General features: G+C 39.9%; 1 protein-coding gene across 2 annotated transcripts in view; it reads left to right on the top strand.

Annotated features, from left to right (window-relative positions):
• LOC128698466 (cytochrome P450 2L1-like) overlaps positions 1-15,980 on the top strand; it is a 145,017-nt gene that overhangs the window by 125,556 nt on the left and 3,481 nt on the right. For both annotated transcript variants that reach the window (XM_070080111.1, XM_070080112.1), the window contains exon 3: positions 14,518-14,611. In XM_070080111.1, coding sequence (XP_069936212.1) covers positions 14,518-14,611 — 94 coding nt within the window. The remainder of the gene's footprint in view (positions 1-14,517; positions 14,612-15,980) is intronic.

Genomic DNA, 15,980 nt, shown 5'->3' with positions numbered 1-15,980 from the left:
TTGTGGGTTTGTTTGAATTGTTCCACGCACAGTATTGTGGGTTATGAATTGTTCTACTCACAGTATTGTGGGTTATGAATTGTTCCACTCACAGTATTGTGGGTTATGAATTGTTCCATTCACAGTATTGTGGGTTATGAATTGTTCCACTCAAAGTATTGTGGGTTATGAATTGTTCCAGTCACAGTTTTGTGGGTTATGAATTGTTCCAGTCACAGTATTGTGGGTTAGTTATGAATTATTCCGGTCACAGTATTTTGAGTTAGTTTGAATTGTTCCACTCACAGTATTGTGGGTTATGAATTGTTCCACTCACAGTATTGTGGGTTATGAATTGTTCCACTCACAGTATTATGGGTTATGAATTGTTCCAGTCACAGTATTGTGGGTTAGTTGTGAATTGTTCCAGTCACAGTATTGTGGGTTATGAATTGTTCCAGTCACAGTATTGTGGGTTATGAATTGTTCCAGTCACATTATTGTGGGTTGTGAATTTTTCCAGTCACAGTATTTTGGGTTATGAATTGTTCCAGTCACAGTATTGTGAGTTATGAATTGTTCCAGTCACAGTGTTTTGGGTTAGTTGTGAATTGTCCCACTTGCAATATTATGGGGTAGTTATGAATTGTTCCAGTCACAGTATTGTGGGTTAATTATGAATTGTTCCAGTCACAGTATTGTGTTTACCTGGAGACCTGGAGTTTACCTGGAAAGAGTTCTGGGGGTCAATGCCCCCACTGCCCGGTCTGTGACCAAGCCTCATGGTGGATCAGGGCCTGATCAACCAGGCTGTTACTGCTGGCTGCATGCAATCCAACGTACGAACCATAGCCCGGCTGGTCAAGTACTGACTTCAGGTGCTTGTCCAGTGCCTGCTTGAAGACAGCCAGGGGTCTATTGGTAATCCCCCTTATGTATGCTGGGAGGCAGTTAAACAGTCTTGGGCTCCTGACACTTATTGTGTTGTCTCTTAGCGTGCTAGTGACACCCCTGCTTTTCATTGGGGGGATGTTGCATCGTCTGCTGAGTCTTTTGCTTTTGTAAGGAGTGATTTTTGTGTGCAAGTTCGGTATTAGTCCCTCTAGGATTTTCCAGGTGTATATAATCATGTATCTCTCCCGCCTGCGTTCCAGGGAATACAGGTTTAGGAACCTCAAGCGCTCCCAGTAATTGAGGTGTTTTATCTCAGTTATGTGCGCCGTGAAGGTTCTCTGTACATTTTCTAGGTCGGCAATTTCACCTGCCTTGAAAGGTGCTGTTAGTGTGCAGCAATATTCCAGCCTAGATAGAACAAGCAACCTAAAGAGTGTCATTATGGGCATCGTGGGTTAGTTATGAATTGTTCCAGTCACAGTGTTGTGGGTTAGTTATGAATTATTCCAGTCACAGTATTGTGGGTTAGTTATGAATTGTTCCAGTCATAGTATTGTGGGACTCATTGCCTGATAATACAAAAGGGCCCCTGCTGCCTGCACAATAATTCAAGGCACTACTTAGAACTCACCTCATCTCCCAAAACTAACAACACAGGCACTATATACTATCGCCACCTTCAACCCAAAAATTATCATATTTTATAAATTATTTCAAAACTAAAATTGCCACAGTTTCATTATTATAGTGTGCTAAAATATAATACTGTAACTACCTCTGTTGATATATAAAAAATCAGTTTTCAATTGAAATCATTTACGATGTATATGTGTAGTATTAAGTAGTCTGTAAAGCACTAGGTTTAGTCAGCCCGAAATGCCTCAGCATGTCAGTGGCTTTCTTTGCTCTTGTAAACAATATTGAAGCTACACATTGTAAACTATGCATGGAAAATGACTCCTTATAACATGTCAATCACACATTGTAAATTTTGCAAAGAAATAATATTGATTGATTGAATTGTTTCAGTCACAGTATTGTTGGTTAGTTATGAATTGTTCCACTCATGGTACTATGGATTAGTTATGAATTATTCCAGCCATGATATTGTAGGCTAGTTAAGAATTTTTCCAGACACAATATTGTAGGCAAGTTGAGAATTATTCCAGCCACGTAGTACTATGATTTTTATTCTTCTACTCTAGTACTTGTATAATATATATGCAGTAAGATCACAGTAAAGAGGTGATATCACAATATGCAAAATAACCAGAGTGAGATAGTGAATAGTGAAATTCCAAGCTCTTTTATGATTTCTCACATTATCAAGAAATAGTATAATAGTGGACCCTCAACCAACGGCATTAATCCATTCCAGAGAGCTTGCTGTTAGTCGAATTTGCTGTTGGTTGAATTAATTTTCCCCATAAGAAATAATGGAAATAGAATTAATCGGTTCCTGACATCGTAAAGTCTGATTTTTTTTTTTTTTTTTTTTTTTTTTTTTTTTTTTTTTTTTTTTTTTTTTACATGAAATATACATTTCCTTACACCAAAATGAAAGGGACATGCAAAATAAACAATAATTAAATGCCACTTACCTTTATTGTGGAGTTGTTGATGAGTGATGTGCCAGCAGCAGGGGAGATTCAGGATTGTCTATTCCTTGGAAGGAGAATCCCCTTCCATAAAGACTTCAGGTACCAAGTCTTTTGGTGGGGCTACCTCCCTTCTTGGTTTTTTATTGCTACTAGGATCAGCTTGAGAGTTACTAGACCCTTGTCGCACAAAATATCTGTCCAGAGAGCTCTGTTTCTCACATGCCCTTAGAACTTCCTTAACCCTTTGACTGTTTTGGTCGTATATATATGTCTTACGAGCCAGTGTTTCTGACGTATTTATACTCAATAATTCTAGCGGCTTCAAATCAAGCGGAAGAAAGCTGGTAGGCCCACATGTGAGAGAATGGGTCTGTGTGGTCAGTGTGCACCACATAAAAAAAATCCTGCAGCACACAGTGCGTAATGAGAAAAAAAAAAAACTGATCGTTTTTTTGGATTAAAACGCCGACTTTGAGGTGTATTTTCGTATAGTATTTATCAATGTACAGTGGACCCCCGGTTAACGATATTTTTTCATTACAGAAGTATGTTCAGGTGCCAGTACTGACCGAATTTGTTCCTATAAGGAATATTGTGAAGTAGATTAGTTCATTTCAGACCCCCAAACATACACGTACAAACGCACTTACATAAATACACTTACATAATTGGTCACATTGGGAGGTGATCGTTAAGCGGGGGTCCACTGTACAGGAAGGCCCCGCTTTACGGCGTTTCACTTTACGGCGTTCCGCTAATACGGACATTTCAAATTATGACCAAAACTCGCTATACGGCTCCCCCACCTGACTTTCTAATACGGTCACCGTGCCCCACCCTGTTTGTTTACATTCTCCATGAGCTCAGTAAGCACTAAGTCTCTCCATTTTGTCTGGAAACTCCAAAATTTCAAATGTTTTTAAAAGTTATTTCATATTTTATATATACTCTGATAATTATACTTATGTATACCTGTACCTAAATAAACTTACATACTGTGCTGGCATGCAGGTACACATTAAAATTGGTAAGTGTCTTATGTCTCCAGACGTCATATTAGTAATGATAATAATCATCGAGTCATTTAAATGTCGTATATTACGTTAATATACACATTTTCATTAATCCATCCATGATATTTTTTTCAAAATTATATAATAAACACGATGCATAACATATAAATAAGATAAATACACCCCACAGTAGAATAAATAAACATAAATGTGAGATGTGGTAGCAGACGACTTGCACAAGTGACGCCATATTAGAAATGATAATAACAATACTCACCGAGTCTCATTAAATGTCGTATATTACGTTAATATACACATTTTCATTAATCCATCCATGATATTTTTTTTTAAATTATATAATAAACACGATACATAACATAAAAAGATGATAAATACACCCCACAATAGAATAAATAAACATAAATATAAGATGTGGGAGCCACATAACTTGTACAAGTGACGGCAAGAATAACATTTTCTCTAATCTAACATAAGAGAAAATGTGTTACTGGGGGTAACTGTAGAAAATTATTCCTTTCGTATGTATGTAAGTAAGTTTATTCAGGTATACACAAATACAGTTACATAGATTATCATACATAACAACATACGTGTAGAGAACCTAGGATAACCCAAAAAAGTCAGTGTGACTTATTTCCATTGCCTTCACTCAGAGCTTCATTTCTTCTCAAAATGATGTTACATGAGAATGGGAGTGTTCTTCTTTATTAATTCTACCGTATCAATGTAGAGACAACCTGTACACAATGTAACTTGTACACAAACCAGATGTGTACACTTCGTTTGTTTACAAAACTTACCTTCGCCTGGTTTGTTTACATAACTCTGCGCCTGCCCCCTCTCATGTACTCATTCTTTCTCTCTCTCATTTATTCGTTTTATCTCATTTACTTACTCCTGACCCTACATTAAGACTACAAATATTTTAAGGTAAGTAATGAGTGAACTGTATATACATTTTATCGCTCTGGGATGCTTAAATATCATAGAATAGTATGTGTGGGTGGGGTGGCCTGGTAAGGTAGCCTGGCTATTACCATACGTACCACACTTGATTTCTTACAATAAATACTACTTGTCTCACCCTAGATTAAGACTATAAATATTTTAAGGTAAGTAATGAGTGCACTATGTGTGTATTGTACTTTTTTATTGTTTTTTGATGCCTGGTTCTATTGCTAACTTAATATATGTTAGTGTAAACTTGTTATCTAGTGTTTGTATGCATTTATAAGTGGAAAAAAAGGGTGTTCCACTTTACGGCGATTTCCGCTTTACGGCGGTAGCCTGGAACCTAACCTGCCGTATAAGTGGGGCCCTCTTGTATTTGCATTTTCATGGTCTTAGGTGATAAAATGGAAAACATATTACAGAAATAGAGGTAATTTTCATTACTTTGGCGATGAAAACGACCTTGAAACTGAGCTCAAAGTAGCGGAAATGTTCGATTTTTACCAATGTTCAGGAGTAAACAAATCACACCACACATCCAATACACGTCAACTGGGGAGTCTAATATTCTTTCACTAGTGCACTGATATTATTTATACCATTTTTACAATAATGCAGTAGTCTGCATAACAGTAAATTTTGTATTTTTTTGTATGAATAAAAAATCAAAATAGAAAGCAATAATAATATAAGAGGGGCCTAGAGATGTGACTAATGAACAGAGGATATGTTATTTTAGTGCCAAGAATGTCTACCTTGTTTATTCTGGACCCTATTTCGAAATTGGCATCTTTTTTAGTTTGCATGAAATTGGCCGAATTGAAATTTTCTGACCACAATATTGGGTAGTCCATATTGGTAAATGGGAGGTTTCTTGTACTCAGCTGATAGATAAAATGGAGTTCTAAAGAAATAGATATGAGTTTGGTCAACTGGAACAATGGAATTGGGTGAAAATAGGGCTCAAATTCGGCGAAATCGTCGATACGCATATGTCGCCAAGACCGCTAAATTCGTGGGAGCGTAATTCCATGAGTTTTCGACCAAATTTCAAACTTTTGGTGTCATTACCATCGGGAAAAGATTCTCTATCATTTCATAAGAAAAAATAATTTTTTTTTTTTTCAAAAATTTAGCGACATAGAATGACAGTTTCAGAAAGGGGCCTGAAACAGTCAAAGGGTTAAAATGGGACACAAGAGTGCTATTGTACATGTTGTCAATACGGCTTGCAACTTCTATGACAGGATAAAATTCATCAATAAATGCTTGCGCCTTTGTAAACATTGAACACATTTCCCTAATCCTTGATGAAGTCATCTTCCTCCATCTCTCTTCCTCCTGCTCTGAAGAACATTCCTGAGATGTGATCTGTTGCTGTTGCACCTGAAGCTCTTGCAGGTCTGCAGTGGTTAGTTCTTCCTCGTCGTTCTGCACAAACTCTTCCACATCCTCGTCACAAACCTCCAACCCCAAGGACTTCCCCAATGACACAATAGCTTCTACTACTGGCATAGCCTCCTTAGGGTTAGCCCCAGACCCTTCAAAATCCCTCTGTTCTACACATTCTGGCCACAGTTTCCTCCAAGCACAGTTCAAGGTCCTCGTAGTCACTCCCTCCCAAGCCTTACCTATAAGGTTTACACAACTGAGGATATTGAAGTGATCTTTCTAAAACTCTTTTAGGGTCAGTTGAGTGTCTGAGGTCACTTCAAAGCACTTTTAAAACACTGCTTTTGTGTAGAGTTTTTTGAAGTTTGAAATTACCTGCTGGTCCATGGGCTGGAGGAGAGGAGTTGTATCAGGAGGCAAAAACTTCACCTTAACGAAACCAAACTCCCCTGCAATTTCCTCTTGCAAGTCGTGAGGATGAGCAGGAGAATTGTCCATTACCAGGAGGCACTTGAGTGACAATTTTTTTTCCTGGAAGTAATTTTTCACAGTGGGGCCAAACACACCATAAAACCAGTCCAAGAAAAATACCCTAGTGACCCATGCCTTACTCTTTGTTCTCCACAGCACACACAAGTTACCCTTGATGATATTGTTTTTCTTGAACACTCTGGGAGTTTCAGAGTGATACACCAATATAGGCTTCACTTTGCAATAACCACTAGCATTACTACACAACACTAATGTCAGCCTGTCTTTCATAGGCTTATGTCCTGGGGGTGCCTTTTCCTCCTGAGTAATGTAGGTCCTGTTTGGCATTTTCTTCCAAAACAGGCCTGTTTAGTCACAATTAAACACTTGTTCAGGTTTTAATTTTTCAGTTTCTATGTATTCCTTAAAGTCCTACAGTTCTCAAAATAGCAAGGGTCACCCCGATCCATAAAGGAGGAGACCAAATACACTTGAATAACTATAGGCCAATATCCAACTTACATCCTCTCTCTAAAATCTTCGAAAAATTAATTCATAAGCGAATATATTCCTACCTTATCTCCCACAACATACTCAACCCCTGTCAGTTTGGGTTCAGGCCTAATAAACATACTAATGATGCTATTATACACATGCTAGAACATACATACACTGCAATAGAGAAAAAAGAAGTCCCACTGGGGATCTTCATTGACTTACATAAAGCTTTTGATACAGTTGACCATGACTTGCTCCACATAAAATTGTCGCACTATGGTATAAGAGGGCACTTCCTCAACTACCTAAAGTCATACCTCAGCAGCAGAAGCCAATATGTTTACACAAATGGGGCAAACTCTTCCGCACAGACAGTTACAATTGGTGGCTCACAGGGAAGTGTCCTAGGCCCTCTTCTCTTTCTCCTATACATAAATGACCTACCAAATGCTTCGCAACTACTCAAACCCACACTATTTGTAGATGACACTACATATGTCTTCTCTCACCCGAGCCCAGTCACGCTAGCCAATACTGTAAACACCGAATTACAGAAAATTTCTACCTGGATGAGGACTAACAAATTGACTCTAACCATTGACAAAACCTACTTCATTCAGTTTGGTAACAGAGCTGCAGATGTCCCTCTTAACATAATGATAAACGGATCACCTATCACAAAACTCACAGAGGGAAAATTCTTAGGAATCCACCTTGATAATAGACTCAAATTTCAAACACATATACAACAAATTTCCAAAAAAATTTCCAAGACCGTAGGCATACTATTGAAGCTACAGTACTATGTTCCACAGTCAGCCCTCCTGGCCCTATATCACTCACTTACTTACCCCTATCTCACCTATGGAATTTGTGCATGGGGCTCAACAACAATAAACCATCTCAGACCACTAATTACCCAACAAAAGGCTGCAGTCAGAATGATAACAAATTCCCACTACAAGCAGCACATTCCACCAATATTCAAAACTCTAAACCTACTCACCATACAAAACATCCATACTTATTATTGTACCTACTTCATACATAGAACACTTAACTCTGATATAAACCCTCCCCTCAAACATCTCCTTACCAACCTCAACAGAACACATGACCATAACACGAGGCACTAATCACTCTTTGATGTTCCTCATGTCCATCTCACTCTATGCAAAAACTCAATGCATATGAAAGGCCCTAAAATCTGGAATTCATTACCTGTGAATATAAAAGAAACACTGTCTGCTTATAAATTCAAGTCTCTTCTCAAAAATCACTTACTCACCCACTACTAAATAAATACTGAACAATTGTATCTCATAAATTGTATCTCATAAATGTTTCTCATTATTGTATCTCATAAATGTCTAACCTGTGACCCAATCAAACTTTGTTATTTTTTAAATACATTACCTAACACAATACTACATTCTACTGAATGCACAGCAACACAGTAAATAACCATATGACCTGTCTTTGTAATACTAATTTGTGCTAAATTGTTATCTGTTTACAATAATGTTTTTACCACTAAATATATCATTGCTTAGTTAATCTTAAGTTAATTTTAAGCCTGCTCATAATGCTCTGCATACAAGGGGCTTTGGCATGTTGCACTTTAATAACTGTATTCCTTTGTACTTCTCTGTATCATGTTCAAATTAATAAATAAATAAATATTTTTCTGCCGCATTTTTGTCTGAACTGGCTGCCTCACCATGCCTTACCATACTGTGTATGCCACTACAATCTTAATTCTCTCAAACCAGCCTTGGCTGGCCTTAAATTCATCAGCAGCAGCACTATTTTGAGGAATTTTCTTAATGAGATCATCATGCAACTTCCTTGCCTTTTCACAAATTATAGACTGAGAAACACTATCACTTGATACACCTACCATCCGACTTACGACCTGCTCGACATACGTCCACTCGACTTACGACCGTGTACCTGGCAGCTGGGCTGGGCCGGCTGATGCACACCACTGTACAATATTTAAGAATAAGAATAAGATTTCGTTCAGATTTTTAACCCCGGAGGGTTAGCCACCCAGGATAACCCAAGAAAGTCAGTGCGTCATCGAGGACTGTCTAACTTATTTCCATTGGGGTCCTTAATCTTGTCCCCCAGGATGCGACCCACACCAGTCGACTAACACCCAGGTACCTATTTGCTGCTAGGTGAACAGGACAACAGGTGTAAGGAAACGTGTCGAATGTTTCCACCCGCCGGGAATCGAACCCGGGCCCTCCGTGTGTGAAGCGGAAGCGTTAGCCACCAGGCAATGTGTCATGCAGGCAGCATCAGTTTGAGTAACCCTGTCCTATCAGCAGCATCATACTGTATTAACTGTACTAACTGGACAGTAAATTTCACCATGGCCCCTAAGATGAAGTCTGAATCTTGCACTGGAGATTGTGGCAAGAAAGGCTCTTACTCTCGAACTCCCTATTTTTCACTGTTGCACATAAGCCTGTCTGTATCTGTCTGCCTGTATATCTGTCTGTATCTCTGTGTGTCTGTCTACTAGTGTGTCTGTCTTTCTGTCTACCTGTGTGTCTGTCTTTCTGTCTACCTGTGTGTCTTTCTGTCTACCTGTGTGTCTGTCTTTCTGTCTACATGTGTGTCTTTCTGTCTACCTGTGTCTATCTTTCTGTCTACCTGTGTGTCTTTCTGTCTACCTGTGTCTGTTTTTGTGTCTACCTGTGTCTGTCTTTCTGTCTACCTGTGTCTATCTTTCTGTCTACCTGTGTGTCTTTCTGTCTACCTGTGTCTGTTTTTATGTCTACCTGTGTCTGTCTTTATGTCTACCTGTGTGTCTGTCTTTGTCTGCTTGTCTGTCTCAGAGCCACTCATTAAGAGTGTACTTGGTCTTGAAGATGCCATATTAATAATGATAATAACAATAATAATCACTGAGGTGCATTAAATATATATAAAATGTTAATATAGACATTTTGCTTAATCCATCTATGATTTTTTTTTCAAAATTATATAATAAACATGCTACATAACATATAAATTAACAAATATGAGATGTTTTTCTGGCCGGCTTGACAGTGAACAGGAATCATTCGTGTCCGGGCTGGTAACAGCAACAACAACGTTTGTTTACATAACTCGTGAACATTCTACATTCTCATTCTCTCTCTCATTTATTCATTTAATCTTGTTTACTCACCTCTCACTCTACATTAAAACTACAGATATTTTAAGGTAAGTAATGAGTGGACGCGATTATTATATTATAGCTTAATAATAATAATAATATTAGTTCATATAAATTATTGTAATAATAATGATTATTAATATTATTATTAATTTAGGGCACTGGAGCACAGATCCACTGTGATCCACTTTGTCTGGATTTTTTGGGTTATCCTAGGTAATTTATACTATGTATGATGACTTGACTTACGTGTACCAGTGAGAGAGAGAGAGAGAGAGAGAGAGAGAGAGAGAGAGAGAGAGAGAGAGAGAGAGAGAGAGAGAGAGAGAGAGAGAGAGAGAGAGAGAGAGAGAGATACAGAGAGAGAGATACAAAGAGACAGCCACATTCGGTCAGCCAGTCAGCCAACTACCCACCCACCCATCCAGCCACCCACCCACCCACCCAGCCACCCACCCACCCACCCACCCACCCATCCAGCCACCCACCCACCCATCCAGCCACCCACCCACCCATCCACCCACCCACCCATCCACTCACCTACCCATCCAGCCAGCCACCCACCCATCCAGCCAGCCACCCACCCACCCATCCAGCCACCCACCCATCCAGCCACCCACCTACCCACCCACCCACCCATCCAGCCACCCACCCATCATCAAGCCACCTACCTACCCAACCTCCCACACATCCAGCCAGCCACCCACCCACCCGGCCAACCACAGACCCGGCCACCCAGCCAGCCAGCCAGACACATATTACACATGTTCCAGAGTTGTTTCTCTTTACTTAGGGTATAGGTTATACAACATTCTGGCAGGATGACACTACCAGTGGTATTCTCCCATTCTACTGTGTCGATAATACATAAAGATAATAGTAACATATGATACTGTATGCGACGTAAAATTTACAATACATATCACTACCATGTATACATTATATACAGTACATAAATAATTAAAATACAACAATATTAGTAAATTATGGTTAAAAGAATGAAATAATGATTGTACATTACATTACAGTATTATGTAGGTAGTTTATATAGGAAAGTTTTGACATTATGCCCTACCCAATATGTCGGCAATTTTCAATGGTTCGACTTACGTCCATTTCGACTTATGACCGGTTGGTCGGAACCAAGCTTGGTCGTAAGTCGGATGGTAGGTGTAATTGTTTTTCGTTTATCCATACCAATAACAGCCTCTCTACCTCTTCAATTATTTGCAGTCTCCGTTTTGAAAACATACTTGAATCTTTCACAACAACAGCTTCCTTGATTGCCTATCTGTTCACCAAAATAGTACTGATGGTTGAATGTGATTTGTTATATTGCCTTTCCAACTCAGCCATACGAACTCCACTCTCGTATTTTTCAATAATCTTCATTTCCGTCGTAATTTTCACCATTTTTAACACAGGCTTGGCACTAGAAGCTTTCTTGAGGCCCATGGTGGCTTATTTAGCAGTTACAAGCACTATAAATTCAATTCAATTCAAAGTTTATTCTCTATAAGGATTACAATGCTGAGTTTACAGAATTTGGTTATTGTGTGGTTTACATGTAGTAAAATAATAATTACAGAGTGTACCACTAGAACACCTAGCATGGCTAGGCATTTCGGGCAGACTTAGTTTAATTCTTAATTTTAAAATATTACAAATTATGAGGTAAGTTGGTATTATGGCTAAGTGACTAAATACTAGTTTGTGAGTTTAGCAATGTGAATGCTTTTGTTTTTGCACAGTACATAGTTTCAGTATTGGAGTATCACAGGATTCATTATTTTAAGATTGAGATTAATATTTCTGTTTATGGTCAAATGGGTGAGTGAGTGTAAGTGTGAACCACCAGGTGGTATTCATGTTGTTAGTTGATGGGGTGTATCAGGGAGATAATATGGGTCCAGGGACTGTATCTCAACATTACAGAGGTTCATAATGGGTCCATGGACTGTACCTCAACATTACAGAGGTTCATAAAGGTCCATGAACTCTACCTCAACATTGCTGAGGTACATAATGGTCCAGGGACTGTACCTCAACATTACAGAGGTTGATAATGGTCCAGGGACTGTACCTCAACATTACAGAGGTTGATAATGGTCCAGGGACTGTACCTCAACATTACAGAGGTTGATAATGGTCCAGGGACTGTACCTCAACATTACAGAGGTTGATAATGGTCCAGGGACTGGGTGGCAAAGTTCTGACAACTGAACAAGTTACAATGATAATGAACTATATACGTGTTTATATATAGTCACAGTCGTAAGAAATTATATATGCAGACATAATTTAAGTTAAACACCTACAAGAAAATAGTCATTAAACGCAAACTCAAATTACGAATTATAGAAGGAGTCAGATTTTTTATGTTTTGCCACCGAAGTGGCTAGTTTATTGTGCGCTCCATATCCATCCTGTGGACGGTAACGCAAGAGCATATGGATACACAAAAGGCCCAGGAACTAGGCCCCAAAGGTTAACAGGAATACATATGGATTTATATCTACATATCTATTGTTCAATTATCTGTTACAAGCAAATTTAGTTAATTTTCTTAGTATATCTGGTATCCCATTTTCATTAATAAGATATCTTGACATGTCACATAGGTTATTATACTGTCTGTCTCTGTATTCCTCAGTAAGTGGACAATTAAGCACATAGTGTTCAAGACAGTGACCATATGCCTGGTCACATAATTTACATTTAGTTTGATCATCATCTGTGTGTCTCCCAAACTGCCAGAAGTACTTGTAACCAAGCCTAAGCCTGGCCACTACAACATCAGTCAGTACTTGTAACCAAGCCTAAGCCTGGCCACTACAACATCAGTCAGTACTTGTAACCAAGCTTAAGCCTGGCCACTACAATATCAGTCAGTACTTGTAACCAAGCCTAAGCCTGGCCACTACAACATCAGTCAGTACTTGTAACCAAGACTAAGCCTGGCCACTACAACATCAGTCAGTGCTTGTAACCAAACCTAAGCCTGGCCACTACAATATCAGTCAGTACTTGTAACCAAGCCTAAGCCTGGCCACTACAACATCAGTCAGTACTTCAATTCAATTCAATTCAAACTTTATTCTCTATAAGTATTACAATGCTGAGTTTACAGAATTTGGTTATTGTGTGGTTTACTTGTAGTAAAATAATAATTACAGAGTGTACCACTAGAACGCCTAGCATGGCTAGGCATTTTGGGCAGACTTATATTAAATCTTAGGTTTAAAATGTTACAAAATTATGAGATAAGTTGGTATTATGGCTAAGTGACTAAATACTAGTTGTGAGTTCAGCAATGTGAATGCTTTTGTTTTGGCACTATACGTAGTTTCAGTATTGGAGTATCACAGGCCAACTTATGACTAGTTAAGATTCATTATTTTGAGATTGAGATTGATATCTCTGTTTATGGTCAAATGGGTGAGTGAGTGTAAGTGTGAACCACCAGGTGGTATTCGTATTATTAGTTGACAGGGTGTATCAGGGAGATAAGATGTTTTCTGATGGTAGTTTTGAAGGTGATGAATGTGTCTGCAGTTTTGGAATTTTCAGGTAGGGTGTTCCAGATTTTAGGGCCTTTGACATACATTGAATTTTTGTAAAGGTTTAGTCGGACACGGGGAATGTCATAGAGATGTTTGTGTCTGGTGTTGTGCCTGTGGGTTCTGTCACAACTATCAAGAAAGCGTTTTAGGTCAAGGTTAATATTGGAATTTAAGGTCCTGTAGATGTAGATTGCACAGTAGTAAGTGTGGATGTACTGAACAGGGAGTAAGTTTAGATCTATGAAGAGTGGGGGGGGGTGTTGCCAGGGATGGGATTTAGTGATTATTCTTACTGCAGCTTTTTGTTGGGTTATTATTGGCTTTAGGTGTGTTGCTGCAGTTGAACCCCAAGCACAGATAGCATAGGTGAGGTATGGATATATAAGTGAATAGTATAGTGTGAGAAGGGCAGTTTGCGGCACGTAGTATCGTATCTTGGAGAGGATCCCAACCGTTTTGGATACTTTTTTGGTTATGTGTTGGATATGGGTGCTGAAGTTCAGGTTGTTGTCGAGGTATAGGCCTAGGAATTTGCCCTCATTATGCCTGGTAATTAGAGTGTTGTCGATCTTAATGTTAATTTGCGCATCTCCTGCTCTGCTAACAAACATAAACAAAATAGATGGGAGGCTCATGTGGAAACTGACTGCAACAGCTTGTAAAGAATGGCACACTGAGTCTTGGAGTGGCTGGGCCCGCTCAGGTCGCGTTCCGTGCTCATGGACATGTTCCGGACGAACGTCGTTGGTAGAGTCTTTCGCCATTGGTTAAGACATTTTGTTTTTTTACACCAAAAAGCACCGTTAGACGAAATTGCTGTTACTTAATGCTACTGTTAGTTGAGGGTCCACTCTATATGTGTGTATAATATATATGTGTATAATATGTATGTGTATAATATATATGTTTACAATATATATGTTTATAATATATATGTGTATAATATATATGTTGGCTTTCAGGACCCTTGATTTTCCCTATCATTGGGAACCTAAAACCTGTTATAGTGGCAGAGGATGTTCGTAAACTCTGTAATACATATGGCGACATCTTTAGGTGAGTACGCAGTTTCATGTTAATGTTCTGCAATATATATTAAGATTAAAATTTGTTGGAATTTTAAACCAAGAGGGTTGGCCACCCAGGGTAGGGAGGGTTAGTCACCCAGGATAACCCAGGGTAGGGAGGGTTAGCCACCCAGGATAACACAGGGTAGGGAGGGTTAGTCACCCAGGATAACCCAGGGTAGGGAGGGTTAGCCACCCAGGATAACCTGGCATAGGGAGGGTAAGCCACTCAGGATAACCCAGGCATAGCCACCCAGGATAACCCAGGGTAGGGAGGCTAGTCACTCAGGATAACCTTGGGTAGGGAGGGTTAGCCACACAGGATAACCCAGAGTAGGCAGGGTTAGCCAACCAGGATAACCCAGGTTAGGGAGAGTAACCCACCCAGGATAACCCAGGGTAGGGAGGGTAAGCCACTCAGGATAACCTTGGGTAGGGAGGGTTAGCCACCCAGGATAACCCAGGGTAGGGAGGGGTTAGCCACCCAGGATAACCCAGGGTAGGGAGGGTTAGCCACCCAGGATAACCCAGGGTAGGGAAGGTTAGCCACCCAGGATAACCTGGGGTAGGGAGGGTAAGCCACTCAGGATAACCCAGGGTAGGGAGGGTTAGCCACCCAGGATAACCCAGGGTAGGGAAGGTTAGCCACCCAGGATAACCTGGGGTAGGGAGGGGAAGCCACTCAGGATAACCTGGGGTAGGGAGGGTTAGCCACACAGGATAGCCCAGAGTAGGCAGGGTTAGCCAACCAGAATAACCCAGGTTAGGGAGAGTAAGCCACCCAGGATAACCCAGGGTAGGGAGGGATAGCCACCCAGGATATCCCAGAGTAGAGAGGGTTAGCCACCCAGGATAGCCCAGGGTAGGGAGGGGTTAGCCACCCAGGATAACCCAGGGTAGGGAGGGGTTAGCCACCCAGGATAACTCAAGAAAGTCAGTGCATCATTGAGGGCTGTCTGTCTTATTTCCATTTTAGTCATTCAGTCTTGTCTCCCAGGATGCCACCCACACCAGTGTATTAACACCCAGGTACCTACTTACTGCAGTTACAGCAGGTATAGCAGGTAACCCATTGTTTCCACCTGTGCCGGGCATTGAATCATGAACACTCAGTGTGTGAGGCGAGAGTGTTGCCTACCAAGCCAGATATGATACAAATATAGCTGAAAGATGCCGGCAGGCATTCGCCTGTCGGGAAACAGGACAAATATTTCCTGAGTCCTGACACAGACTATATCAAGGGTTTCTTGTTAAATTGCTTATCTTCCACTAGCTTGATGAATGAGACAGATGGAATAAAATCCACTGGCTTACCAGTATACCTGGAGTTTACCTGGAAAGGGTTTTTGGGATCAGTG

The sequence above is a fragment of the Cherax quadricarinatus genome, unplaced genomic scaffold, assembly GCF_038502225.1.
Source record: "Cherax quadricarinatus isolate ZL_2023a unplaced genomic scaffold, ASM3850222v1 Contig150, whole genome shotgun sequence".
Classification (NCBI taxonomy): Eukaryota; Metazoa; Arthropoda; class Malacostraca; order Decapoda; family Parastacidae; genus Cherax; species Cherax quadricarinatus.
This window is presented reverse-complemented; position numbering and strand designations above follow the sequence as displayed.